The sequence below is a fragment of the Alosa sapidissima genome, chromosome 8, assembly GCF_018492685.1.
Source record: "Alosa sapidissima isolate fAloSap1 chromosome 8, fAloSap1.pri, whole genome shotgun sequence".
Taxonomy (NCBI): Eukaryota; Metazoa; Chordata; class Actinopteri; order Clupeiformes; family Clupeidae; genus Alosa; species Alosa sapidissima.
This window is the reverse complement of record NC_055964.1, coordinates 2,419,312-2,446,143: the sequence shown is the minus strand read 5'-3', so window position 1 is coordinate 2,446,143 and position 26,832 is coordinate 2,419,312. Positions and strand designations below refer to the sequence as shown.

Sequence of the window (26,832 nt, the reverse complement as noted above, 5' to 3'; positions counted from 1 at the left end):
TCCATTTAAAATAGCACACAAGGTGCTGAAAACCTGTTGCCACCATTCCCATATGTGACAAGCCGTGATCATCAAGGTCCAAACCAGTACGGAAATATGCCGCAACTTAATTTCCTAATTTAACAACGTGCGTCTGTGGAGGGAAAATTCCGCTGTGCGTCCAATGCAAAATAGGAATGATACAAATGCCAGTGTACAAAGTCAATTGCGCTACGTGCAAGATAAAGCCCTCCATGTTTTATTACATATCCCATATCTGGATTTTCTAGTTGGATTAGCCTACATTATCACCTTGCCTATCCTGAAAACATGTCACTGGTCCAATGATTCATTAGGTGATGCACTAATGAAAACTAGATGTAACGGAGGCGAACTGAGCTAGCATGCTAGTTGCCCGTGTAAATCCTCGCCACCCCAGGCTTCTAACCGCTGAGTTGGAAGCCTGGGCTTTTAGCTCAGTGGTTAGAGTGTTCGACTCTCATGCCGGTGTGTGTGGAGGTATGCGCGGGTTCAAGGGCCGTGAGCGGCGGACGAATTACGATCTTGGTTACATAGACCTATGTTATAAACGTATGGATAATATTCTATTTCTACTTATGGATCTCCTAAATCCTACAGAGAGATCATGCGGTCACTTTACATTTATTTGAGGGCATGGCCTTAAAAACATGGTAAAATTGCATGTAATATTGTTGCTTAACTTTGTTGAGTATTTCCAGCATATTACTTATTGATTGGTTTGCTGTCACTCTCTGTATGCACCATGGACTTTTGCCATAAATTTGTAGGGCAGCTAGTTAACCAAAACAACAATGGCCTTGTTTACTTTGTAAGGCGATGGCTAAGAAATGAAATGTACTGTTATTATTATTATCATTATTATTAGATAATTAGCCACATAATGTAAAAAAGGAAGTAAATTCACATAGAAGCATATGACAGCATTCATTTTTGGCCGATAACTATCTCCTTTTAATCTTTCCCCTTTCAACACCTTTGGGCCATGCCCACACATGTCATAAAAACACTGCAAAAACCCTAATTCGTCATGCAGATTTTATAAAACAATAGATACATTTTCAACATAAAATAAACCCTCCTGGTAGGCCTACTGATGATGATGTATTTTTCAAGGCTTAGCCTGTGTCTATTTTCAAAAGAGTTGGTTCACAATCACCATGTCAATGCCATCCAGTAGCGTATGCAAACAGTTCTCATCTCAACAGAAAAACCAAGCCTCCATTTACAAGCAATGATTAACTTTCTCTGCATTAGCCTATGCCTACTACCGGTACTTTATTACTCACACTGGGTTGAGTGACATTGTTACTGAGCTAGTTATTTCTGAGCTCTGATACTTGTGGATGTATTTCAGAGATTTCACATTCCCCCTTTAGTGAAATCCCGCCCTAAAATCAGTCGATCAAATACTGCATCACACTCAATGACGTTTAGCCAATCACAGTGCAATGGGGGTGGTCTTCAGATGGTGGTCCGTGACAGTCTCAGCCAATAGTACACCGAGTTCATTAAACAAAAGCGATTACGAAAAATGTCGTTGTCGACTGGAATGGCACATTATTCATGTGGCCGGAGTAGTTCCTTAAGGAACCCCACACAGCGGTTTGCAACTTTTGCGAAAATGCAGTGAAAAATATTAATCCATGTAATGAATTTGACGCTTCTCTGTTATGACCACTCTCGTATTTTGCTGGCATACTATTTGCATTAATGCGGTTGTTGAAGCATACACATAATCCCGAAATTAGCCCGGTTTCTGTGGCACTTAATAACGGTTCGAAACAAACAGACAGAAAAAAACAACAACTCACAATACGAGAAAGCTTTCTCTTTAATACAACATGTGAACCTATTGATGGAACACACCCACTCCCTCAATCACCCAAACGTCTCTGCTCGCATGACCGACTTCATTTAAATTAGTAGGGAGGGAGCAAAGGTGTTCCTCCATCCACTGCACTATCAGCTGGCTTTCTCACAGCTGCTGCTGAAACCACTGAAGAAGCATGTTGTGACTGAAGACTTGAAGAAAACACATTTTTTAAGCAAAAGAAAGAACAGGGCGGGTAGAACTACACGGCTAAAGGAGCAGTCGACCGGTACAGTTACTTTGCTGAGAGACGAACAAACAAACCAACGAATTCAAGAGCGAAGTTAAGTTAACGTTAAGCTACTCACAACGTTAGTATCAGCTAACTAGGCATAATTTGCGTCAACGTTAGTCATATTATATCAACATGACGAGAAGATCGTGTGCCATTTATGTTACGGGAATTGTCTGCGCTCATCTATTAATTCTTGGGATCGCGCTGCTTGTGGCTCAAGTGTTTCAAACGATGATCCACAGTCGCTTGAAAAAGGTAAGACGATCTCTGTATTCTATGATCTCTATAAGGCGAATTAATTTCGTAGTTTAAGGTAACGGCAACCTTACAATTCAAATAATGTTAACGGTTAACGTTAAACCTATGCGTAAAACCAAGCCTAGCTACATTGAACGGGCTTCTCCACTCATTGTCGGTTAATGCGGAAATTAGTGTTAAAGGTTCCAACGAATCTGTTTAGGTTCTGGTTGTAAGTTACGTTAGCGCAAGAAAATGTCTAACGTTATTTCAATATCAGAGTTTGGCCAAACACTTTCATGCATACCAATTAACTAACATTAGCTGCTAAGGAAGGACGCTTGTGTGGACGATTAACTGTCTTGTTAACGTTATACCACGTGTATGAGCCAGCTACGTAACGTAATGTGACCGTTTTAATGTACAAAACCAGTTCTATCATTGTGTTAGGGGTTGGGGTTTTAATATTAACCTCGAAGTAACTGGTACTTCGTCTTTCGTCGTATCTGTGTTAGCGGCTCCATGTTTAATGTTACTCCTAGGCTAGTTCATTCCAAGGAAGTTATGGTTGGGAGGTGTCTCGGAGAATGCGTAGGGGGTAGGGTCTTACTGCAAACGAATGGGAGTTACCTTCCTCTGAAATACTTGGAATTTTATTGCCTTCCAACTTTTTATTTGTGGCTGGCATCGGCTCAAAAGAGGAATCTCCAAATACTGTGTTTTTGAGAGGTCAAATTGAGCCCCCGAGATCTGATACCAATGTCTAACCAAAGTAGGAAGTTGCTCTTTTTAAATGTAAGGTCGACAAAAAAAATGCAGGACCGACCGCCTTTACACGATAGACAGACAGACTCTTATGCTTATGTGTAGACTATGAAAAACACGAGAGGTCTTTGCCACCAAATTTCATGTTGTCATACAACATTTAATATGACTCCCGGGCATATATTTGGTAGACGCCAGGCGCAGGTCGGTCATGCAATTGGTTAGGCCCATATGAGCTTGAGGGCTCATTTAACAAGAATAGTAAAATATTTATTGCAGTGCTGTTGACCATACATGTCTAAATGTCATGTTTATTCAGATTTTTATGAATGAATGTATTTGAAAATAATTGTAGTGTGTGCATTATAACACCTACCTCCACAATGAGATTTAACTGAATGCCATATCAGTTAAAGGTGTGTGTGTGTTTGTGTGTACTTTGAAGGCTTACCTTATTCATCACGCCATGCTCATGTCAAATTGAGCTGTACTTATTGATGAAGCATTTCCACTGTGCATGAGACAGCACAGCAGGCCTGCAAAATCTGATGTTCTTTTGGGCATTCTATGAGTGATGTATCATTTTCTATCTTTAATGAGAGCCTATCTTAATATAACATTTTCTTTCTTTCTTTCTTTCTTCATGCATTAACCACTATGCTACCACCTCCTGATTTATCTCATGCTCTTCAAATTGCTTTCGCAGTCCTCACATCATGATAAAGTTATTTAACATACGAGAGCAACTGGTAGTTATGAGAATTGCATGTAGTGTGGATGTTTCACTGTAAATGGGTAAACAAAGGGGCTTGGACTGAGACATAGGCCTATGATTCCCGCTAGTGTAGTTTGAGGAGCATGGAAGGGAGTCATTTGATTGGTTTTCAAGCTGAAATATCAACAACCTTTCGCCTGAATTGTGGACGGTACCTTTTAATAGGCTTAAATGTATTGTATTGTAACCATTTTTAGTTTGAACACAATGTCATTTTTTTCTTAGTAGATGCACTAACAAGAAAACATTGACCGTTATGTGCCTTGACCATTTTTTTTGTTGTCCCCCTCCCCTAGGAGATGACTTTGACAGAAAAAAGTCGAGTATTAGATTCTTGGATCAACCCACCTCCTCCAGTTTACATGCAGTATTATTTCTTCAATGTCACCAACCCTGATGTTGTTATGGCTGGTGGAAAGCCTTCAGTTACTCAAATAGGGCCATACACTTACAGGTAGGGGCATTTTTAATGCAGGTGTTTCATGTGTGTCGCTCAGATTTTGTATAAAACCAAGAATCATAAATGAAATCTAAAGTTTTAAAAACACTTAAAAATTAGAGTATTTCAATGTACGTGAATTTGTATCTGAGTAGAAATAGTACTGCTTGACAAAACCTGTAAATGTAAATATTGCTTCTGGTATACAAACCTTTGGCTGGTTGTGTGTTCCAAGGATGGCAGTTCCAAGGAAATCCCTTTGCACTGTTTGTCCTTCAGAAATGCCACTCATCTTTGTTGTGACTGCCAAGAACATCAAGATTATTATCAAGGTTTCAGTGTGTAAAACATTAGCACACTGTCAAGGACATAACTGTTTGAAACATAAACAACAAAAGCCTTTTCGTTCGTGACTTGAACAGGATTTATGACTTTTTATGGTGTTTGAAGTGTGTAGCCTATTCCCTTTTACAAATATTGGTCGTACTCTTTCAGGGAATATCGACCACGGGAAAATGTGTCTTTTCTGGAGAATGGCACAAAGATTTATGCCTTGAATCCAAAAAGCTTTGTGTTTTTGCGGGATATGTCTGTGGGCGATCCTGAGGTTGACCTCTTGACCACAGTCTACATTCCTGTTGTGGTGAGTGTGCATTTGTATCTATTGTGATTCAGTTCTCTACAGTCTGATTTGGACATTACCGGTTCTTATGCCTAATGACCTTTCTCTAGAAACCCTCTGCTCAGCCTCCCTGTCTTTCTCATGCCTTGTAGGCTGTGATGAACGAGTTGAACTCCTACTCCTTTTTCCTTCGCACTTTTGTGTCCATGTGGATGAACTCCCAGGGCCTCGACCTCTTCATGACCCGCACAGTTCATGAGATTCTTTGGGGTTTCAAGGACCCTCTGATGTCAAAGATACACTCCTTGAAACCTGACGTTGATGAATATTTTGGACTCATGTATAAGGTGAGCATCTGTATTACATTTTGGCTAAATTGTGTTTTTTGCCCTTTCATCACGTTGAATGTATGTGAAACATGTCTCGCACAAGTCCTCACTTGCGAGTAGTAGTGTTGTCACGATACCAAAATTATGACTTCGATACGATACCTGCCATAAATATTACGATGCTCAATACTGAAACGATACTACGGCGAAATCCAAAGATATCTGAAAAAGAAAGGACACTCCTCCAAGTGTATCGTGTCATTTGTGTTGAATTCGGTGCACTTTTGTAGTGTGCAGTTAAATTCTGGGTTCTAAACTTCTAAACTTCCTACATAGTTATTATTTTTTATAGTCAGTAAAATAGCAGGCCTACTTTGTGTGATTAAGTAATTTATTGATTGCTATAGTTAATTTACATTGTGTTGTGTTTTGGCAATAAAGTAGCTTTAAATAGCCAAACTAGGCTAGATCAAGGTCAGTTTTAAAATTACTGCATGCAAATCACTGAATGCTATGCAGAGGGACCTAATCTTTAGGCCATCTGATGTACAGTAAAGGCTACCCTAGGCCTTCCCGTGTTCATGGGATTTCTTTGACAGTTGCAAAGGGAAAAATGTGAGGATAGTCTTCCTTGCGCCCAGTGTACAAGTATGACGTTACAACCAACCACTCAGGTCTTCGTCAGATAGGCCTACACCATTGCCTGTTGCAATATATCTGTGTGCATTCCTACATTACGTCTATTTCTTTGATAACATGATTTGCTACCACGTAACAATAAGCCGCTATTATTATTAGGACTCACACTTTGGTGGTATTATATGCTGTGGGCTTTAATTAGCGCATTTCGGGTAGCCCATCCTACATCTGGGCAATAATTATTGAACAAATTGCAGTCTACATGCCATGACAAATATTACCAGTAGTACTGACCGAACATGAAATAGATGGTTTACAAGTTATGGTAATGTTATTCTGGTGAACATTGCGCTTTCATCACGTTAGCACCCTATGATTACAGCTCGTTATGTCTCGTCAAAATTCATTGATGAAGGAAGGTTCGCTTTATCCCAGAGAACCATACTTGTTTCACTTAGGCTAGACTAAAACAGAAGAGAAGAACTTGGCACTAACTATGTAGGCTAGTCATGTTTTCTATAGCATATTCGTTAACCTGTCGTTCTTTGAACTCTTTAAAAATGTTGAGATATGTCTGCGAGGTGTTTAGCAAAGTTCCATGCGTAGCTTACTGCTTTTAAATGACTTTGAAACATATTTTACAAATGAGCCTCTGTGTACCTGATGGCTTGCCTTCAATATTCGCGATGTATTTGAAATAGTTCCAGATTTCACCTTTTTGTTTTATCCACAAGGCCGAGGACTGTTAACCTGACACTCGCCAGATGAATTTGGGAGTCCGGTTAGAGGACTGTCGCCAAGAACTATGTTGACGTTGCCTGCGCACTCACTCACTCAGAGCTGCCTGCTTGACACGCCCACTTGCCTAGATGCGTTCAAGGAGCAGTGAGAGCAGCAACATAGACACAGAACGTTATTATTTTAATAAAGTATCGATTCTAAAAACATCTGAAATCGTATCGTTTTTTGCTTGAAGGCATCGTGATACCTTTTTAGTATCGATACACCGTGCAACACTAGCGAGTAGGAACACGTGTCAGTGTAGTGCTCAATGAAGTGAACACACAGACTCATCCTTAAAGTCAAGATGAATGTGTGAGGGGCTTTTCTACCCTTTCAGAATGGCCTTTAAGATGTTGGCAGATATTCCCCCACATGAAAGTATGGTATGAAAGTCCAAGGGTGCATGTGCAGTTTATCCCAGCATAGGATGGGCCCCTGGAATCTGAGCAGTGTTCTTGAGTCGTTTGCTCATGCTTGTTGATTACAAGCCATATTATTCAGATACATTTTGTAACAAACTTAAAGTTTCATGGCATTAAATAGGTACAATGATTGACGTGCATTTCTGCAATTCCTAAGAGGTTCCAACTCCTGTATTCTTTTATGTTTGCTATTGATATGATTTTGTATTCTGTGAAGTGGTGGTGTTGATATTTCTAAATCTATTCCTTTTCATGTCCCCCTGACCTTTTTACTAGTCAAAATGCATCGTCATCTCTACTTTTTGACCGTATTTGCATGTGTTTCCTCTTTTATACGTTTCCATTACACACACTGTTTTCATTTCCTTATTATAATTTAACATGTAAAGTGTCACCAATAGTGATACTTAATCCATAATCAAAGTTATATATATTTCTTTAAATATCATTTATTTTTTGAAGTATGTGAGGGACCCCTGAGACCATATTAGGAGAGCATGACATTCAACAATGAATGTATTGCATGTGGATTTGGAAATGACTAGGATAGTTTTTATAGAAATAAGTTAAATTAACCTACCATTTAAACTTATGAGTAATATTTTGTTATACGGCAGGCTTACAAGTTAATTTGGCCTACTATTTACACTTATAAGTGATCTTTTCTTCTACGACAGTCCTAACATTTTTTGTCATACTTTGACAGTTTCGACTGCTGACTCTGCAGTCATTTTTCCATCATGGGACTCTTCTGAAGATGACTGCAGTGTCAGCAGTCAAAACTGTCAAGGAACGACAAAACTTTAAGCCTTTCGTATAAGAAAATATCACTTATAGCCTAGTTTCATTCATTTCAATGAAATTACAAATACAGTAATTTTCCATGTATTAGCCACATTATGTACTACATGGTGGTGTTTTATGCAAATTACAAAAAAGACAAAACTTTGCATTGACCACACCTGTGTATTAACCGCAGTGTCCAATAGCCAAATGAATCAGATCAGAAGGAAGAATGACGAAAAAGGCATTCCCATGTATAGCCTGCCCCGATGTATTAACCTAATAAACTTAACACAAAAAGTAAGGGAATTTGTGTTTGGTAGATTATTTCTGTTACAATGTTTTTTGGCAATAAATCTTATACCGTTGGAAAGCCTGTTTAGTTTCCTTTCAAATGGTGCCCTATTTGTAAGGAACATGCACTTGTGGGATGAGCAGTAGAGCTGAGTATGTGGGTTGCGCCCATGAAAAATTTGCCAAATCTTCTCTGCCATTGCCAAATGGCTCATCCCACAAGTGCATGTTCCTTACAAATGGGGCACCATTTGAAAGGGAACTAAACCGGCTTTCCAACGGTATAAGATTCAAAAAGCATTGTTACCACAGAGAAATAATCTACAACACCCAAATTTCCTTACTTTTTGTGCTAAGTTTAGATGAGGAAATTTTGCAAAATCAATGTAGATACCCCTTTTAATAGACAGGAAATTGCGGTAACTATTATGTTATCAGGTTTGGGTACTTGGTTTATGGTTATACAATAGCTATATGAAACCTCCATTTCATTAAAGGATTTAGGCGTTTAGAGTGCCAGGATACAGCACTAAAAAGTCAAGGGGATTTTTGTGTTTTGATTTCCCTTTTTCCATTTTATGTTTGTAATTATTATGTATGCAGTGAATGTTCATGTCAATCTTTTTTTTTTAACTGACACAGAAAAATGGAACCCATGAAGGTGAATTTGTCTTCCATACCGGTGAACAGAATTACCTGGACTACGGCAAGATTGACACATGGAATGGATTGCGGTAAATATTTGAAGGACTAGTTTTGTTGGCAGATTTGTTTTGGACCATCTTGCTTTTAAGTTTTCCAGACTAAGCCACACACATCCCATTACAAAGGGCCACTCACACCAAGAACGATAACAATAAACGATAAAGGCAAAAAAGGTATTGCTCTAGCTAATATGAATGATGACGTGCACACATAACTGTAACGATAACAACTATATTGTATAGTTCCAGTTATCTTTATACTTATCATACCTTTTGTGAATGGCACTTCTGTTGATGTTTCAAACAAAATAGCAAGCTAGCTCACCCCTCCCTCCCATGCAATTGAAACTGACATGAATCACATCTTGGATCATTATTTATGTGTGAAAAATCTGACTATTTTTTGTGGTTGTTTCCTGCAGACATATGTCATGGTGGTCATCAAATCAGAGTAACATGATCAACGGAACAGATGGCAGTGTGTTCCACCCTCTTCTATCCAGAGATGAACTACTGTACATTTTTGCGGCTGACTTGTGCCGGTATGTTCTATATCTCATCTCATTTATACCACTTTGCATGGTTTCATTATATGTTGCTATTCACACCAGTTTGATTGTGGCTAATTTGTGTACTTTTGGTCATGTTTGCTTAAACTTAGGGACCTTTATGTTCCAATGAAACACAAAGTGCAAAGTCTGTTAACAAGTTCTCGTGAACTGTAGCTATCGTGTGGCATAAGGGAGCATTGAGTTGACTCATCAATGTTTGCTCTTCAATGTCTTGCCCGTGGTGTTGATATATTGATTTGGCCTAGTTAAATTAGCCTTAGTTACACTTAGGATGTTTACACTTTGGGATCTTATTTGAATGATGAGGAAAGTGCAAACATTCAATAATTGCCCAGGTTTGTATTTGGTTTAAGAACCGAACACACCCAGTCCTTCTGGAAAACCTGGCAATATTAAGATTTTTTTGAATTTTTTAAAAACATGTACAATAATTTCATTGGCAAAATGTTTTCTGTTAGCGAACCATAGACAACCCCCCCCCCCCCCCCGCCCCTTCCAAATTGCCTCACAAACTGTACAGTACTGTGCAAATGTTTTAGGCATTTGAAAAACAAAACATTTTTTCTCCATTACTGTCATTCAGAAATATGACTATTTTCACTGTTCTTTTTGAAAATGTTGAAATTGATTTTAAGTGCACTTTGTATGTTGTTAATTAAGTAAAAGGTATTCATATGTCAAATTCAAGCTCTCACTGATATGGCTTCCTTACAAACTCTACGAAAACAGATCTATTCATCTTGGGTATGTGAACGATGAGGTTGTAAAGGGCATTCCTGCTTACCGCTTTGCCCCACCTTCTGATGTCCTGGAGAGTCCAGACAAAAATCCTGCCAATGCTGGCTTTTGTGTTCCTGCTGGTGATTGCCTGGGCAAAGGTGTACTCAAAGTCAGCGTCTGCCGGGAAGGTAAAAAAAAAGACCCCTCACTGACCCTCTTAATACACCTCAGATATAACCTGCTGTGTTGTATGGGATTTCTCTTGGCTTTAACAACTTAAAAAGGCAACTCATTTTAAACTCTGCAAATCACTGGTGCTAGTGACTGAATGTCAGGTCTTACAGGGAGGCTACACCGGGCACGTAACTGCTGCAACAATTAGCTTTCACTATGATCAATGGAACTGGCTACACCAGCTGTGATGGCGGCGTGTATGTAAAAAAATAAATAAAATACACCGATCTTCTAAAACTGTTTTTGCACGTCGCCAACAGAATGCTTCCGTTACGTGCAAGGTGCATCTTCCTAGTTAATCCAATAATAGCAATAGTTCACCCTTTCTGTGAATGTTTTGAAGTAGGCAACAGAATGTAGGTTTCACATTCTGTGAAGACTGGCAATGTGTTCTTTTTCTGGTGCTTAGATCAGTTTGATTAAGATGCCTTATATTTAGTGTTTAACATATACTCTGAAAGACACAGAATGATCTACAACTGTCTGCACTGCAAAATTGCTGTGGTTTAATCATGACCCAATTTCCCCTTTACCTAAATGATGGCAATGCAGCAGTTAGGGTGCAACATGTCAACCTGCTTTGACCTTTGGCATTCAGTGTTAAAAGGCAAATGGCATAAACAAGTAGTGGGCCATTTTATTAATAGGTGCAGACTTTACTTAAACACATCTAGACAAATGCTTAATTTTTCAAAAACATGTTGCCACTGATATCACTTCACTAAACCAGCTGTTTAATGCAGGCTGTATTACATTTGTGTGCATTGCTTTTTGTGTTTCAGGTGCTCCAATAGTTGTCTCCTTCCCACATTTCTATCAGGCCGAGGCCAAGTATATAAATGCCATCGATGGGATGAACCCAAACAAGGAAGAGCATGAAACATATTTGGACTTGAATCCGGTAGGTTAGGTCTAATTTACTAGATTATGGCTGATTGTACATGTAATGTTGCAGAAAGACACATCTGGAGTTTCACAGAGAATAACATTTGTGAGGAACCGAACACATGGAAAGAGAATGGAGGAGTGATTGATACCAGTGTTTCCTCTAGATTTTTTTTAGCCGTGGGGGCAGGCCATCCACCCACCCACCCCCCCAAAAAAATAAATATCAGAAGGTTACATATAGGGCTGAACGATTTATTGCATTTGCGATAATATCGCGATATGATGAAACGCGATTTTCAAACCGCAAAGGCTGCGATTACGCTTCGTAGTATGCGACGTCACCAAAACGCATTTATACTTGCGCTTGCCGACGCGCCACCGACTCTTCACACCCACCACTGAAGAAGCAAAAAACGTAAACAAGAGGACCAGCTAACAGTGTCAAGAAAGGTCTGATCAGTAGAGCTACTTTGGTTAAAAATAAACATCTTCATTACCTTTTGCTCAAACTTGCCATGTCCCTGGTTCTAGTTCATAATTCCCCTGTGCTGCTACTCTGGCTGGTAACTTCGTTCACTTGTCCAGCTGACGATTAAAAATCCACGGCTGTTTAGGCTGCACAGCAGCCATTCACATGTGCACTGGGGACTTTGTTTACTGGAGTACAGTGACAGTGGGGGCATTTGCGATATCCAAGGGGGTTGGCGGCGCAAACATTTCATCTCACAGGTAATGATGCATTGATGCATAATGTTATCCGCAAGTAGTTGACATGGCTAACCACCAAAAACCCAGCTGTTCTAACATTAGCTTACCAGCTAAGGCTCTAGGCTACATACATGCTGCTAACTGCTGATAACTTTGCCTGTTTAAAGAGTTTTGTCTCCGCGATTGGCTTTGTTGTGATATGAATAGGGTTGGGCACCGAAACACGGTTCTAATATGGCACCGGTGCCGACACAAACGGTAGTAACTGCATCGAATGACGTGGATTTCGGTGCTTAAATAGCGTTTTTTTTTTTTATACGAGGCATCACTGCATGTCATGTGCCATCTCTAACGTCTTTCTCTGATAGCAACACATCCAGATACAGTTAGCTAACATATGATAAAACACTGGATGTATAAACCAGAGGGGTGCACCACATAGGCGAGTGGACAGTGTTTGACCGCTTGCGTGAGCCCAAGTAGCTTACTTTAAAGTGATATCGCGAGCTCCTGCCAAAATCTAGCAGTGGGCCTAACTACACACATGCAAAAGGCTACTGAAACAACATCAACAGTAGGCTAGCCTATACATTACACAATATCCTTGCTAATGCGCTAACTGACATTTATTTGAAATGTTATCAGCAAAGTTGTTAGGTGAGAACTTTATTTCACGATGTGTTAAACAACATGATGGCATGATATTAATCTTTCATGTTCATGAGGCCCATATAGCATCACAATGAATATGAATATCATGTTAAAAGTTAGCTGGCAAAAACATAAATATGTAGGTTACATACCTGATGTCACTGAGCTGTCAAAGAGGCTACGAAACCATCTCTGTACGTTATTAAACTCAGCTGACTGGTGTTGGCGCATAGCCATAGTTGCTGTTAAAATGCATACTAGGCTAGAGCTGGGAATCTAAACACTTCAACACCGACATGTAGCCTGTTATGGGTTAAGACATGACATTTCTTGAAGCATTTGGGAACACACTGAATTAACTGGAAAATAGAGTCCCTGTTAGATTAGCTTGCTTGCAAATGCCTTGTCCATGACCTGGCAGTTTTATGGCAAGCAGTTTTAACATACATTATGGCAAACCGACTACACTGGGTAAACTTGAAAGCAGAGCTCACCATTGTGTGTGCATGCATGGCAAGCTGTTTTAACATTTAAATGTATTATTCGTAGGAGCAATGAGATATTGATAGTAAATTAAATATAACAGTTCAATTTCATGTTCAAATTTGTCTTATCAATAAAAAAAAAAAAGCAATTCATGCTTTAGACCATTTTAATTTAAAACATTTTAAAAACAAAGTACCGGTTTAGGCACCGTTTCGGCACCGTTTTAAAAGTATCGATTTAGCACCGGTATTGGATAAAACCCAAATGATACCCAACCCTAGATATGAACAAACTAGTTAATTTGCATGCATGCGTATTGCGCTGCTGTGTTGATGATGCTAACCTTTAGTTAACACCGAGCGGAACGGCCATTCGGCCGCATTTATTTGCGCTGCAACAATCTACAGTAGTTTGTTCTGATTCACGTGCAAGTAGCCTACAGAGGAGAGAAGTGCGTGTGTGTGTGTGTGTGTGGAGAGCACAGGACAAGGAGAAGCCGTGTCAGTGCTACTGCATGTAGACCTAACTGTTAACTAACGAAAGATCATATCTACATGAAATTGTAAATAGAAACGTATAAGAATCATTTTTCATCATGTTTACAAGGCTGGAAGTTCAACAAATATAGGTCTACTAATGTGATTAAAATAGTTAAATATAAATAAAATATTTAATTCATCAGTCTTATTCAATGACCTAATGCCATCATAACATAGGCCTGGGCTCCAGGAAAGAACAGTTTATGTTTAACTTATCTCTGACGGCAATTAAGTTTTGTACCAGCATGTTGTAGAAACACAACCCACGACTTAAATTACTGGGCTATAACCGCAAGTGCATACAAAATGTTTTGGCCAATTTAGAGCAGTCCCCACATTTGCAAAATTGCTTTAATCTCATTTACCTTGGTTACTACCAGTCATTGCTTTTTTCCTGCATCAAAGCGTGATTAAGTGCGCATCTAATGTAACAGCGGAGTCTCCACGGAGAGACATCCATTCTCCAGTTTTTATTTTCGCTGTTGCGAGCTAATAGGCTACGATATGGGAAATACTTTGAATACGATCAGCTCCAGAAATTATTGTGGTTTCCTTAGCCTGTGGTACACCTTACCAAGTTGTGCGAAAATTGTACCCGCAGTTTTTGCGATGTTGACAAACATGCGTAGCACATGGAAGCTCTTGATGGCGCATGCCACTCACCTCTATAAAACCAATATATTTATGAAATAAAACTAGACCTCGGATTAGCATTTTTGTTTATTGTTAAACTGAAATTGTCTGCAGCCAGCAGAGGGCATTTCGCCTACCATGCATCCGGACAATATTGTGCGTCTGCACTCATTCTGAAGCAGTGGCCACCGCTACAAAATGAAGAGGAAACACTGGCTGAAGTGAAACTGGACGGACCATAATAACCTCTGAGTAGTTTTAGGCTACACATTATTAAATTGCAGTGTGAGTTTCAGCCAGAGGGGGAGGATGCCGTCGGCAGGATTATTTAAAAGGCAACCGCAACTACATTGTGCGTCTGCTCTGATTCTGATACCATGGCGGCATTAATGCTAATGCATGGCCGCCATGCTAAAATCAATGTAGAGGAAACACTGTTGATACTGTCAGGCACTGTGATAGAAATGTAATGGACCTTTCTGGTCTGTCAATTATAATAATCTAAAAAACAATCCAATTGTCCAATTTTCCTCAAACTCCTCCTTTTGTCCCACAAACAAATGGTGGCTCTGGTAGTGCGTACATTTACATTTATTCATTTAGCAGGCACTGTTGTCCAAAGTGACTTACATATATTAACTATATTACAAGGAATTACATTGTCCCCAGAGCAACTTGGGGTTAAGTGCCCTGCTCAAGGGCACAAGGGTGGAATTGAACCCACAACTTCCCGCGGGGTCTAAAAACCTTAAAAGTATTGATTTTCATTTCCAAAGTCTTGAATTTGATTAATTGTGATGAAAAATGTTTTAGCTTAGAAACATCGCTTGGAGCATTTTTAATATGCTGTGGTTTATAGCATGTGATTTGTGTGGGATAACGTTAGTTGTGGTGTCATGTCTGGCTGCGTTAAAACATTCACCCATTTTTTTAGTTCAAAGATTCTAATTGTAAGCCTGAAGTCAATGCCTTGCTAGCGGTACACCTTGATATTTCATACGTTTCTGCCTGTTCTGCCTGTCATAAGTAAATAACCAAAATTAATTGTTAAACACTGGTTCTCTGGTTAAGTTTAACATTACCACTGCGATAGCTTGTGGGACCTTAGGAACAGTAACTAAGGAGGCGGGAACAACTGCTCAGAAGAGGAAAGGTCCATTGTCAGGAATTGCTTGGGTGCTGGTAAAGTTTGTACCAGTGGTTTTTAAGTTAAAACAAAGAGCGTCGTCACTGTTTGGCGACATTATGCCATACCCTGTGAATGGTACTTGACCGGAGCCAGTTTCATCCTGCTACAGGACAATGACCTAAAGCGCTGCTTCAAATTACGCAATGACCTATGATCTATTTAGGGAAAAAGCAGTCAGCTGGTATTCTTTTAGTAATGGTTTAGTCAGCGTAGTCACAGGATCTCAACCCTATTGCCCAACCCTCAGCAAATGTACAACCAGTCCTTCAGGACTGTAATGCTTTAAGTGGTGCAAATATAGGATCTTTACTTTTGTCTTGTATTCAAAATGATATCATAACCACATTTTGATAGATAACTATCCAAATAAACAATAAGCGATCAGTGCATGTAGTCTAATAAGCATGTCTTTTCCTCCAGACAACAGGTCTGCCTATTCGTGCCTGCAAGAGAGCCCAGTTGAACATCATTCTGAACAGAGTGAGCGGATTCCCGTAAGTGATCACAGAAATCACACACATACACTTACCGTGATCTCCAAATGTAAATTCTTTACTTTGTTAACCATATTAGATTTGACTTTATTGTCAATGTGCAGAGAAACAAAATATTGTAAACAAAATATTTCCTTCCATTTTCAGCAAAACAAAACATTTTAATGGTACCATTTTCCCCATCATGTATGTAAATGAGGTAAGACGTACTCTTTGAGCATTTTTAGTAATTGATTGATACCTAGTGAAATGAAAAGAACAGTTATCGAAATATTGCAAACAGTGTAATTCTTCCTAACCTACCTGTAAATGTTGCTGTGTCTCCAGACTGCAACTATTGATGATGAATCTGCTGCCCAGATGAGGACACTGCTGCTCATTGTCACATTGGTGTCCAATTTCCCCCTCATCATTGTTGGAATGGGTGCTATCCTACTATTAGTCCTCATCTTTCTAGTGTGTCGCTCTCGACAGAGGAAGGTGAGTTAGGACCACTATTTTATAGAAAAAGAGAATCTTTTATTTTTTTTGCATATGACACTATGAGCATTAGTTTGATAGTGAATAGCTGGCAGAAATGGACAAATATGCCTAGGCAGGCAATCTTAATCAGTCATAAATTAAGCTTTACACAGAGGCGGATGTTTTGGATTGAGGCATAGCAACATGTTCTTTGATGACTGGGAACATTTGCTAATTACAAACCACAGGGTTCCCACAGTCTTGGAAAGTACAGAAAAGAAAGTTCTTTCCCTTTGAAAGTGTTATGGGTTAATGTAATTCCCCAAGATATAACAATAACCTGTTAGGCTTATTAGGCCTATATATATATAGCACGTAACATTTTTTCTAAATGAAAAGGTGGCTATGTAGCTGAATGTGCCCGAGTTATGTTTTTAATTCAATACTTTTTTCCGTTCCTATTCAGAGTGAAGTAAAGCGTATTGATTTTTCTGAAGCTTTTCATTCTTTTGCTGTAAGTCTTATTTTTCCCATTTTGTTCATTTTCATTACTTGCCTTGAATTAGATTTTAAAATTATAATGTTTTGGTATGAGTAGAGATTCAGACAATACAGTGATTTTGATCATTTCCTTTGTTCTTATTTTGTTTGATCACTGAGTTATTTTTGGCACCAAATCTGTAAAGACTGCGTTTCTTTAAATACTGTAGTGTTTGATATGTCAATTCTGGTATCTTTGTACTGTAATTAGCCGAGGTTTATAAAATGATTTTGCTTTCTTCGGCTATGAGGTTAATACACGGACAGTTAATATGGTTTTGTTTTTTTAGCTTGCAGAAAAAAATATTCTCCTGCGGTTTATACACAATGCAGCCAATACACAGGACATTACTGTAAACTTAACTACTTTTTCATGCATTGTCTCTTCTACAGACGGCCAAAGATGACACTGCTTATACTCAAGTCAGTGATAAGCCAGATGATTCATCTGAAAACCGCACAAGCCAACCAATGAGGAACGGCTCCTACATCGCCATGTCACCTGTGGAGGCACAAAAGTGTTGAGGTTTTGAGGGATTCTGACCAATGAGCCTTTGCTTCCAGGGGTGCTTTCTCTATTATTTCTATTCTCCTCAGTGCGCTTAATTTTGTGCTTGTCTGGAAACATGACGGCATCATTCCAAGTATTTTCTTGGACATATTTTTGATTTACCCTCTCATTTCAGTGTTTTTATGGAGTATTGGCCTCTTGATTCTCTTTACCATACTTTAAAAAGTCCCACATTCAACTGTGTCAGTGTTCAAAAGTTACAGTAGCCTGTCCACAGACTGAGATGGCCATGCACGATGGGGTATAGTACTTTCTCAGAAAATGTGTGATGTGCTCAATGATCAATACCATCTGTGTGTTTTCTTAGTAGAGGCCAAAGAACTCTAGTGGGTCATGAGGTTAATAGAGAAAAGGTTACATTCTTTGGCCACAGTCAGATAAGCAAACATGACACAAAATCCTGTTAAGTTAGTACTATGACTTTTTGGTGTATCTTCACACTACTGTATCCAGATTTGCTGAGCGATCAGAGCATTGTCCATATGCAGTCCTTTTTTACTGTAGGATAATTAATCCACTGAAGGCTAAATCATCTAACTTTTTGCATAAGTCGGGGATTGGGACACCATCTAGTCATGGCATTGTTGGTATGCGTGTGCATGTGTATGTGTGTCCTTTTGCCAATTGCACTGGCAGACCAAGAACCACTTAAATGTAGCACTACTGACCTAAATATTTCCCTAGCCTTTTTTATTTCTCTTTTTACAAGTGCTTTTACAAAACAATGATGCCATTGCCTGGACACATTAACCCATTTGTTCTCCATCATGATGAAATGATATCCTTGTCAGAGACAGGCAGGCACCCTATAAGGTTACCTTTAAAATGTCAGAGACATGATCCTGGAATCATGATGTATTTGTAAACTTCTTTCACAATGAAAAATGGGATATTTGTTCAGAACGTACAAGCAAGACTTGGAAGGATATTATCTGCCTTATGTCTTCTGCATGGCAATAACATAACATCAAGTGGACAGCCAGACTGTGTCCAAACCCATCCAGAGAAGAGCCATATTGATGTTTTTGTGTGTGAATGTGTGTATATGTGTGGTTCATTCTTTCAGCATACATTTTGAATTTTTAATAGAAGAACTTGAAAGCACAATAGAACTCCATTGATGTGGGGTCCACGTGGCCAGCTGTTCATAATGTCTTAACTCTACACTGTTTTAGGGAATAAGCATGTACGTTATCGAATGGAAGTGGTATGAAATGGGATAATTTAATATTTTTTTGTTTCATGCCTAATCTCTGGAGTACATTTGACCACCTGGCCAATATTTCTTAGAATTGTAAAATAGTCAACTGGAAGATACGTTTATTTCCTCATAATTTTGATTTGTGGATTTCATGGTCGTATCATTTCATCTTCAAGCTCATGTTTTAGGTGTATTTTCACAATTTATGAATGGCTCTTCAATGTATCATTCCTTTACTTTAGTGATCCTTATACTACTTTGCTGCTAATGAAAATGTTCATGCTTTTCTTTGAGCTGGGAACTAATCTTCATTAGAAATCAGCAGAAAAGCTACAAACTTACTGCACTGGACCAGATTTTTGTAAATCGGTGGTGAGAACAAAAAGTTTGCATGCCCTATGCTTTATTTGATCATCTCGGTCAGCCACACGTGCATATAACAACTTTTTTTAGAAACACAGATTTCATTATTGTAACTTTTTTTTAATTTTATTTCTGAGGTATACATTTTGACAAGTATTGAAGTATTAGAACTGGAACATTAAATGTGTTTATTGAGACTTAATTCTGTTGAAAACAAAGGGAAGTAGTCTGAGTGTTGGTGCAGTTATGGATTGTTATTTGGGAATACCTGTCAGCCTTTTGGCCTCTGCTCTGTATTCTGCAGTGCTGTGCACAACAGTCAGTGCTAGGAATAGCCTGAATGATGAGCCCTTATGGAAGCCTAAAGGAGATTGTAGTTGCTGGATTTGGTGGTGCAGATGCTGTAAGACGCTTTGTGACTTGAACCTTTAGACCTTAACTTTGAAGCATGTTAAATAATTCCACACATGCTCACTGGACCATGGCCGACTACTTTTTTTCAAGAAGTTCTTGTTCATTCACAACCCCAGCACATTTGACCAAAGATATCCTGACAGACCAGTCCCCATGTTACTTTAAGTAACTATGTCTCCATTGTTACACCTTCTTAAATGGAGGCACAGTATGAACAGTATTAATGAAAGATTACAGTGCACGTTCTAAAATGGATGCCACTCAGTTCAGTTCAAATTTGTGTAAATGAAAAAGTGTTGCCAATGTGATAAAACATTCAGTATTATATATTGACAGCAATATCAAAATTATTTTCAAGACAAACATGTTTTATGCTAAACCTTATCCTTGGTTGTGATCATTTCAATGTTTTTCATTATTTTATATACCTGCATTTTTGTAAACTCAGCATTATGATGGTGTTTTTGTTATGTTATGTTATGTTTTCTTGAAGGCCAGATGTCTTGCTGTGCAAAAATCAGTGTAAGCAGAGAGAATTACAGACAGAATGCCTTGCCAGGTATAAGTATGTGTGATGGCCTTTGTTGATCACAATTGCTAAAGTTTGTTCAAGTGTGTCAGACTGGTGTGGTTGTCAATGGAAGGCTGAATGTCTTTGAGGAAGACTAGTGGAGATTGCTGAAGTGTCATGATTTGGGGATGCATAAATTTTGCATTCTAACCTTCTGCTTAGATGAATGAAGCCTGCCAATCAGGGATGTACTCTTGGTGCCATATCCTTGTTTACTTAATCTGCTTTTTTCAGTAACACTATGGTATTAATAATGTAGCATTTGGAATTTTTTTTTTTTTTTTTTTTTTTTTTTCCCATTTTGACACTCTGGTCCATCAAAATTTCACCTAAAAGTCCTGTAAATTGGTTAAGATTTTTTGTTGTTGCCTGCAATGAAGTTTTTGCTGCTGAAAATGACAATCTTAATGTCATGATAGGTGCAAAATCATTTCAAAATGATATCCATTCTTACTTTTGATAAATTACACTGCACAAATGTTTATACAATGCTTTTGTAAACATTTTTAGTGTTATTTGCAAAAAATAAATAAATAAAAAATATCAAGTTGTCATTAACATGTTTGTTTATGTATAGAATGTTTTCTGTATGTTTTAGTATGCACATTAGATATGTGCTAAATTAGTATAGAATAAATCGCGCGCGCAAGGCAGCATGGGAAAACCAAGGCTAATAGAATATCAAATCAGAGAATGTCTAATAATGCAGAGAGGGTTAAAGCGGAGCCGTAATCAAGGATCTTTGCTAATGTGCTGGAACCTAGATATTATTTGGTGCTATGTTATTCAAATTATTCACTCATTTGGCAATTCTATGGAAAAAAAGTAAAATATTTGAGTAAAAACATTGAAACCTCTAAAAACCACCTCTAAAAAATGATTCTTACGGTGTCCCTTTGAGGGTTCCGTAGGTTTCTTCTTCTTTTATCCATTTTTAATGACTGGTTATGCTTATACCGCCATCTACTGGTAACTATTTTATATAGTATGACTGGTACAGATAAGAAACTTCTACAGATTAGAAACTGTTCTTATTGCCTTATTTCATATTCTAATCATTTGTAACACTGTGTTTTTACGGTGGAGGTTTAACCGAAATCATACTTCGAATCTGATACAGCAAACTCCAATTTTGTTTTATTTCCTGAAGATCTCATGATTTGAACCAACAGTGAACAAACTAGTGCATGGCAGATTAGGCTACTTTTATTATGACGACTGAAGGCCATTCTACGCACTCTGGGAGCTTCACGGAATCAGCTGACCATCTGCCAAAAAAGGTACAAGTCTGTATACTGTAACGCTAACCAAATCTGCAGTCATACCGTGACTTAGTTTTTGTTAGACGTTTGTTAGAAGATTGGACAACTGACGAGTTGTTCACAAAGATATGCAGGCAGTTCGCTAACTAGAACGCCGCCATAACTAGCTGGTTTAGCTAAGTTCGCAGAATGCTTGTGTTTAACATGTTAAATATTTAGATTGACGACTCCACGTGATTTAATACAATACATGTGATATTTTTCATGATGTAACGTAGTTGTTTGCTAGTAGATTAGAAAGTGTAGATGTCAGTGCTAACGTTAACTAGCATCTAACTTCTATGACTGAATGACTGGTCACCCTTTGCGTTTGGGATTGGAGCGTGTCATACACTAACGTTAGGTCGAAAAATTAAAATCATCACTAATGTAATGTGTGTTTGATTGTAGCTGGTATTCAATGGTTTCATAAAATATATACATCAGAAATTAAATCTACGGTGGAAGTTAACGTGCAAATGGTGTTTGGCATAGGATTTTAAGAATCTAATGCAGCTGTGCGTCTCATTGTTTTTTTTTACGATCAAAACTATCCAGAGACCTTTGATAACTAAAGTGTCTTTGCTAAAACGTAGGATATAACGTTAGCCTACTTGCTTTTTGACCAAGCGTTCGTACACTTTCGCGTACACAACTGGCAGTATTGCTCTAGGGATTCCCAAACTGGTACGTGTACCATCTGTGGTAGGCTACGTCAGGTTCCATTAGGGAGTACGCGAGACGAAAAGGGCAATGTCAGAGAGGTGTAAATTATTTTTTTTAATCTTAAGCTTATATTATCTTTGTTCTTTGTGTTTCATTATGTTGTTCTCCACACTGTTTTTTTTAGTGTGAGAGCTCCTAGACAAGTTGCACATTTTGATTTTTTTTTTTAATTTATTATCATGTTTTTTTTTAATCATGATGCCTGGAATGCGTCAATAGAATGTGACCGGGTATACATGGTCACGGAAACATGCGTGCGCAACTAAGGGGCAGAAAGCACCATATAACAGCATAGAGCAATGCTCTCCATGAAAAGAATAAAATGAGTTTTTGTGCTGAAAACTGCACCAATTCGAAATCACGATGGTTAGAGAATGTTAAATATGTTCAATATCCCTAACGGAATGCATGTCTTCGCCAAAAATGACAAAATACTATGTTATATTAATAATGCAAATGAACGGCAAACTTTGAAATATAGTCTGAAATGAGATGTTATTATCATTGAGAAAACAGTGGTATACAAAAAAATCAGATTGTAGCTTGCAGATTGCAGCCGACTATTTAGGTTAAGTTTATAACGTTGTGGACGGCCACAAAGCGTCTTCTGCCCCACGGCTGCGCGTGCATCTAGTTTTGTTGGTAAACGGGAAACCCGTGTATTGACCTCAACAGTCCGCCCACTGCCGATTCTGGAAGTAAGAATTCAATAGGCCTACAATTTCTCCATTGACAACTGAGGTAGGGTAGATTCAGGCCAGAGGTAGAGTATAAGGGCCCATCCACACGAGGCCGTTTTTTTTTTAAAGCGGTGATTTGGTGATTTTTTTTTTTTTTTTTTTATCGGTTAGGCCTTGCGCCCACATAAGGCCGGCATTTTAGGAAGCTGTAATCTTTTTTGTAACTGGGTTCCAAAGTGGGTTTTTTGAAACCGGTTAACTTTTGCTGTGTGGACAGCGTGGCAATGTTGATGAGGACATAGCCCTACCCCTCAACTCAGCTACCGCACTCGACCTGACACTGCTTGTCAGAACAAACCAAACCATTTGTTTGGTCATATTAAAATTAGGGCTGCCAAAATTAATGCGTTCATCACCGCAATTAATTTGCGATTAATTTTGAAATACATAACATGTTACAATAGGGCTGGGCAAAAAATCAATGTAAATAAAAAATTTGTGTGTCTGTATACTAGGCTATGTCCAATGTGTCTAAACTTTATCCAGCTGCCATAAGCAGGATCTGATGTCAAAAGTAGTGGCGCTCATTAGTGAAGTCATCCATAAGCATAGAGGCTTATGGTCCGTTCATGCCACCTGGGAATATCAGGGACCACCCCTGTGATTATGTTGTTTTTCCCACTGTGAGTGGTCATGAATGTGTGAAAAACATGGATGCCACAACAAAGGTCAAAGCATATGTTCACTTAAATAAATGACTGTATGGTGTAAGATGCTTCTGATAGAAGGCTATGCAGATTTCAATCAAAATCGAAAATCGTGTTTTATGTGAAAAAAATCTGAGATTTTTTTTCCCATATCGCCCAGCCCTATGTTACAAAATATTAATCCATAAGTGACGTTGCTCTGTCTGCCACTTGTTGTCGAGCTGTGTGGTACGTGTTCTGAAACGTTGTTAAATTCGGGAGCATTAGCCTCTCGCTTGTTTCAATTTGGGACCTTGCAGTCGAAATTGTTGTTTGTTTATTCAAAGTAGCCTGGGCTATTCATAGCGTCAGTTTATTGTACTTTTTATGTAATATTGAATAGCCACTACATACCAGTGTTTGTTGGAGTGTTGTTACAAAATCCACGTAATCATTTTATGCAAGCAAACTGCATACAGGGAGTCTTTATTGTTGAGGTCAGACATTATAATCATCCAAACATCTTGCATCTTAAAGAGATATTCTACCATTTGGGGAATTACACTCATTTTCCACCTCCCCTTGAGTTAAACAATTGATTTTTACTTTTCTCCAGTTCATCCAGCCTAGCATAGATCATTGAATTGGATTAGACCATTAGCATCTCGCCTGCTAGCATCACGTTTAAAAGTGACTAAGATTTCCGGTAATTTTCCTATTTAAAACTGGTCTCAACTCAAGTTAGAAAGTGTAATAAGACCAACGGAAAATGAAATGTGGTGATTTTCTAGGCTAATTTGACATGGAACTATAGTCTCATTCAGGCGTAATAATCCAGTCACTCACTAATTTGTCTGCTGCAGCTCAACCTTGTTGCTGGAAGTTCGCCTACGGGGACTATTTTCAGGTGCTGCATGATGTCATTGTGCTGCATGCGCCCATGGTGTTCCTTGATCATTACGCCATCTTTGCCCATATAAGGAGATCCGGGTGTTAATTGAAGCTAACTACCTATGGCAAGTTGCATTGTAAGTTAGCTCTGGGGTAGCAAAGATCAAAGTGTGCTGTCTTCACATACCAAAGATCACAGTACCCGCTCGAAGGCAGAGGACAAAACTGTGTAGAGCAAAACGTCTGCATTTCTGATTTCTTCGTCCCCGCGAGAGTTTAACAGGTGCGATAATTCAAAATCCCCATGTTATTTCCCCATAGAAAAAATCAGATACCAGATCTCCTTATTTGGGCAAAGATGGTAGCTTTTTTGTAGGCGTACTTCAGAGGTCTATTGTGGTCTTTAGTCCGTTGTGCTGCATTGCCTCTAAGGCCACGTCCACACGAAACCATTGGGTATATTTTTTTATTACTGCTTTAAGTATGCATACCGTGTCAACAGATCGACTGAGGATGCCAGATCCACAGCCCTCCACTCTGCCCTCACTCATCTAAACAATAGCAATTCCTATGTTAGGATGCTATTCATCAACTTCAGCTCAGCTTTTAATAGTGTCACACCATCTGATCTGATCATGAAATTACAGAGGCTTGGCATCAGCATATCCATCTGCAACTGGATATTGGACTTTCTGATCAACAGACCCCAGAAGGTGAGGTTAGACAACCTCTCCTCCACTACTATTCCTCTAAACACTGGTGTGCCACAAGGGTGTGTGCTCAGCCCATTACTGTGAACCTGCTTCACCCATGACTGCTCCCCCATTCACAACACTAACTCCATCATCAAATTTGCAGAAGACACAACAGTGCTTGGCTTGATCAGGAACAATCATGAATCAGCCTACAGGGAGGAAGTGCAGCATTTGGCAGCATGGTGCGCAAATAACAACCTAGCGCTCAACACCTCCAAAACCAAAGAACTCATTGTCGACTTCCGGAAAGCAAAGGCGGGCATCCACACACCCATTCACATCAACAGGGCTGAAGTAGAGCGGGTCTCCAGCTTCAAGTTCCTGGGTGTCCACATTTCACAAGACCTCTCCTGGTCACTCAATACCTCCACTGCTCAAGCTCAACAACGCCTCTTCTTCCTCACAAAACTGAAAAAAGCTGGGCTCACCCCTAGGGTTGCAAAGGGGCGGAAAAATTCCGGTAAATATCCGGAAACTTTCCGGAAACTTACCATGGGAAGTTAAGTTGGGGAATTTTGGAAATATTCCAAATTGGAAACTTTCATGGAATTAAAGGAAATTATGGGAATTAATGGGAATTAACTGGGAATTTGGGGTTATTCATACAGTACAAACTGTTTCGTATACAAACATTAACATTTTGTTTCGTAATAAGCAATATGAATTGTATGTTGGTATTTTTGCTTAGCTTAGCATACAAAGCTAGCTAGCATGCTAGCGGGAATCCCATTCTTTGCCTATGGTTTACTAGCGTGCTAAACTAGCAACATTGAACTGCCCAAGATACACCACACCACTCAACAACAAAATCCACATTTTTTCCCCATGCATATGAACGCACCATAGGTTTCCTTTATGTCTAGCAGCCTATGCCGATTGCTGTGTGCATGTGATTGACATATGTGCAGGGTAGAAATTCGATCAGGTTGTTTTAACTAATATTAGACTGCAAGATTTTGTCCACTACATTTAAGTTCCCTGTTATAGACTAACTTGCCATATTAAAAATTCCCAGTTTATTCCCATTACTTCCCGTTTATTCCTGTTAATTCCCATATATTCCCATGGAAAGTTTCCAACTTTGAAAATTCCCGGAATTTTGCAACCCTACTCACCCCTCAGATCCTCCGCAACTTCTATCGCTGCACCGTCGAGAGCATCCTCACCAACTGCTTCACGGTGTGGTATGGGAACTGCACAATGGCTGACAGGAAGGCCCTACAGAGTGATGAAAACTGCTCAAAAAATCCTTGGCACATCACTTCCGGCCATCACTGACCTTCATCACTCACGGTGTCTGCAACGTGCACACAATATAATCAAGGATCACACACACCCCAGTCATGGACTATTCTCCTTCTTCCTGTCCGGGAGACGTTACAGGAACCTGAGGAGTCGTACTAGCAGGCTCAGAAACAGTTTTTTTTCACAACACCATAACGCTGCTCAACACCAAGACCTGTCACTAGCCTCTGCCCTACCCCGCTGAGTCCTGTCTCCTTTTGCACATGGACTTTGGACTGTCTGTCCACTCTGCACTTTATTAATGCAACTCAACAATGCACTATGATCATACTGCATTCTGTCTATAGACTGTCTGATTCCTCAGAACTATGCACTTTATTTGCTAATACACCTT

At 39.1% G+C, this 26,832-nt stretch overlaps 2 protein-coding genes and 1 long non-coding RNA gene across 5 annotated transcripts in view; all 3 read left to right on the top strand.

The window, feature by feature from the left end:
* The first annotated feature begins 1,649 nt into the window (after positions 1–1,649).
* scarb2a (scavenger receptor class B, member 2a) lies at positions 1,650–20,697 on the top strand. The gene is made up of 13 exons (XM_042101398.1): positions 1,650–2,381; positions 4,200–4,357; positions 4,838–4,985; positions 5,117–5,311; positions 8,857–8,948; positions 9,341–9,460; positions 10,220–10,398; positions 11,227–11,345; positions 15,959–16,032; positions 16,180–16,231; positions 16,360–16,512; positions 16,961–17,008; positions 17,428–20,697. Exons 1-13 carry the CDS (start codon positions 2,259–2,261, stop codon positions 17,557–17,559), a joined length of 1,593 nt encoding a protein of 530 aa, XP_041957332.1. The 5' UTR covers positions 1,650–2,258; the 3' UTR covers positions 17,560–20,697.
* Positions 5,323–8,068, top strand: LOC121715605. The gene is made up of 2 exons (XR_006033651.1): positions 5,323–5,412; positions 6,960–8,068. It is a non-coding gene; the product is annotated as an uncharacterized LOC121715605 (long non-coding RNA).
* A 437-nt stretch (positions 20,698–21,134) lies between the features above and the next one.
* The window catches only part of LOC121715551 (selenocysteine insertion sequence-binding protein 2-like), a 46,878-nt gene continuing 41,180 nt past the window's right edge, over positions 21,135–26,832 (top strand). For all 3 annotated transcript variants that reach the window (XR_006033627.1, XM_042101390.1, XM_042101389.1), the window contains exon 1: positions 21,135–21,434. Coding sequence is in view for 2 of the 3 variants with exons in the window: in XM_042101390.1 (XP_041957324.1) it covers positions 21,366–21,434 (69 nt within the window). In the remaining variant the exon portion in view is untranslated. The remainder of the gene's footprint in view (positions 21,435–26,832) is intronic.

Coding starts and splice junctions, on each gene's coding strand:
- scarb2a (XM_042101398.1), top strand. CDS start 2,259: ATGACGAGAAGATCGTGTGCCATTTATGTTACGGGAATTGTCTGCGCT. Junction 5,312..8,856: donor ATTTTGGACTCATGTATAAG/GTGAGCATCTGT, acceptor TAACTGACACAG/AAAAATGGAACCCATGAAGG. Junction 9,461..10,219: donor TTTGCGGCTGACTTGTGCCG/GTATGTTCTATA, acceptor CTACGAAAACAG/ATCTATTCATCTTGGGTATG.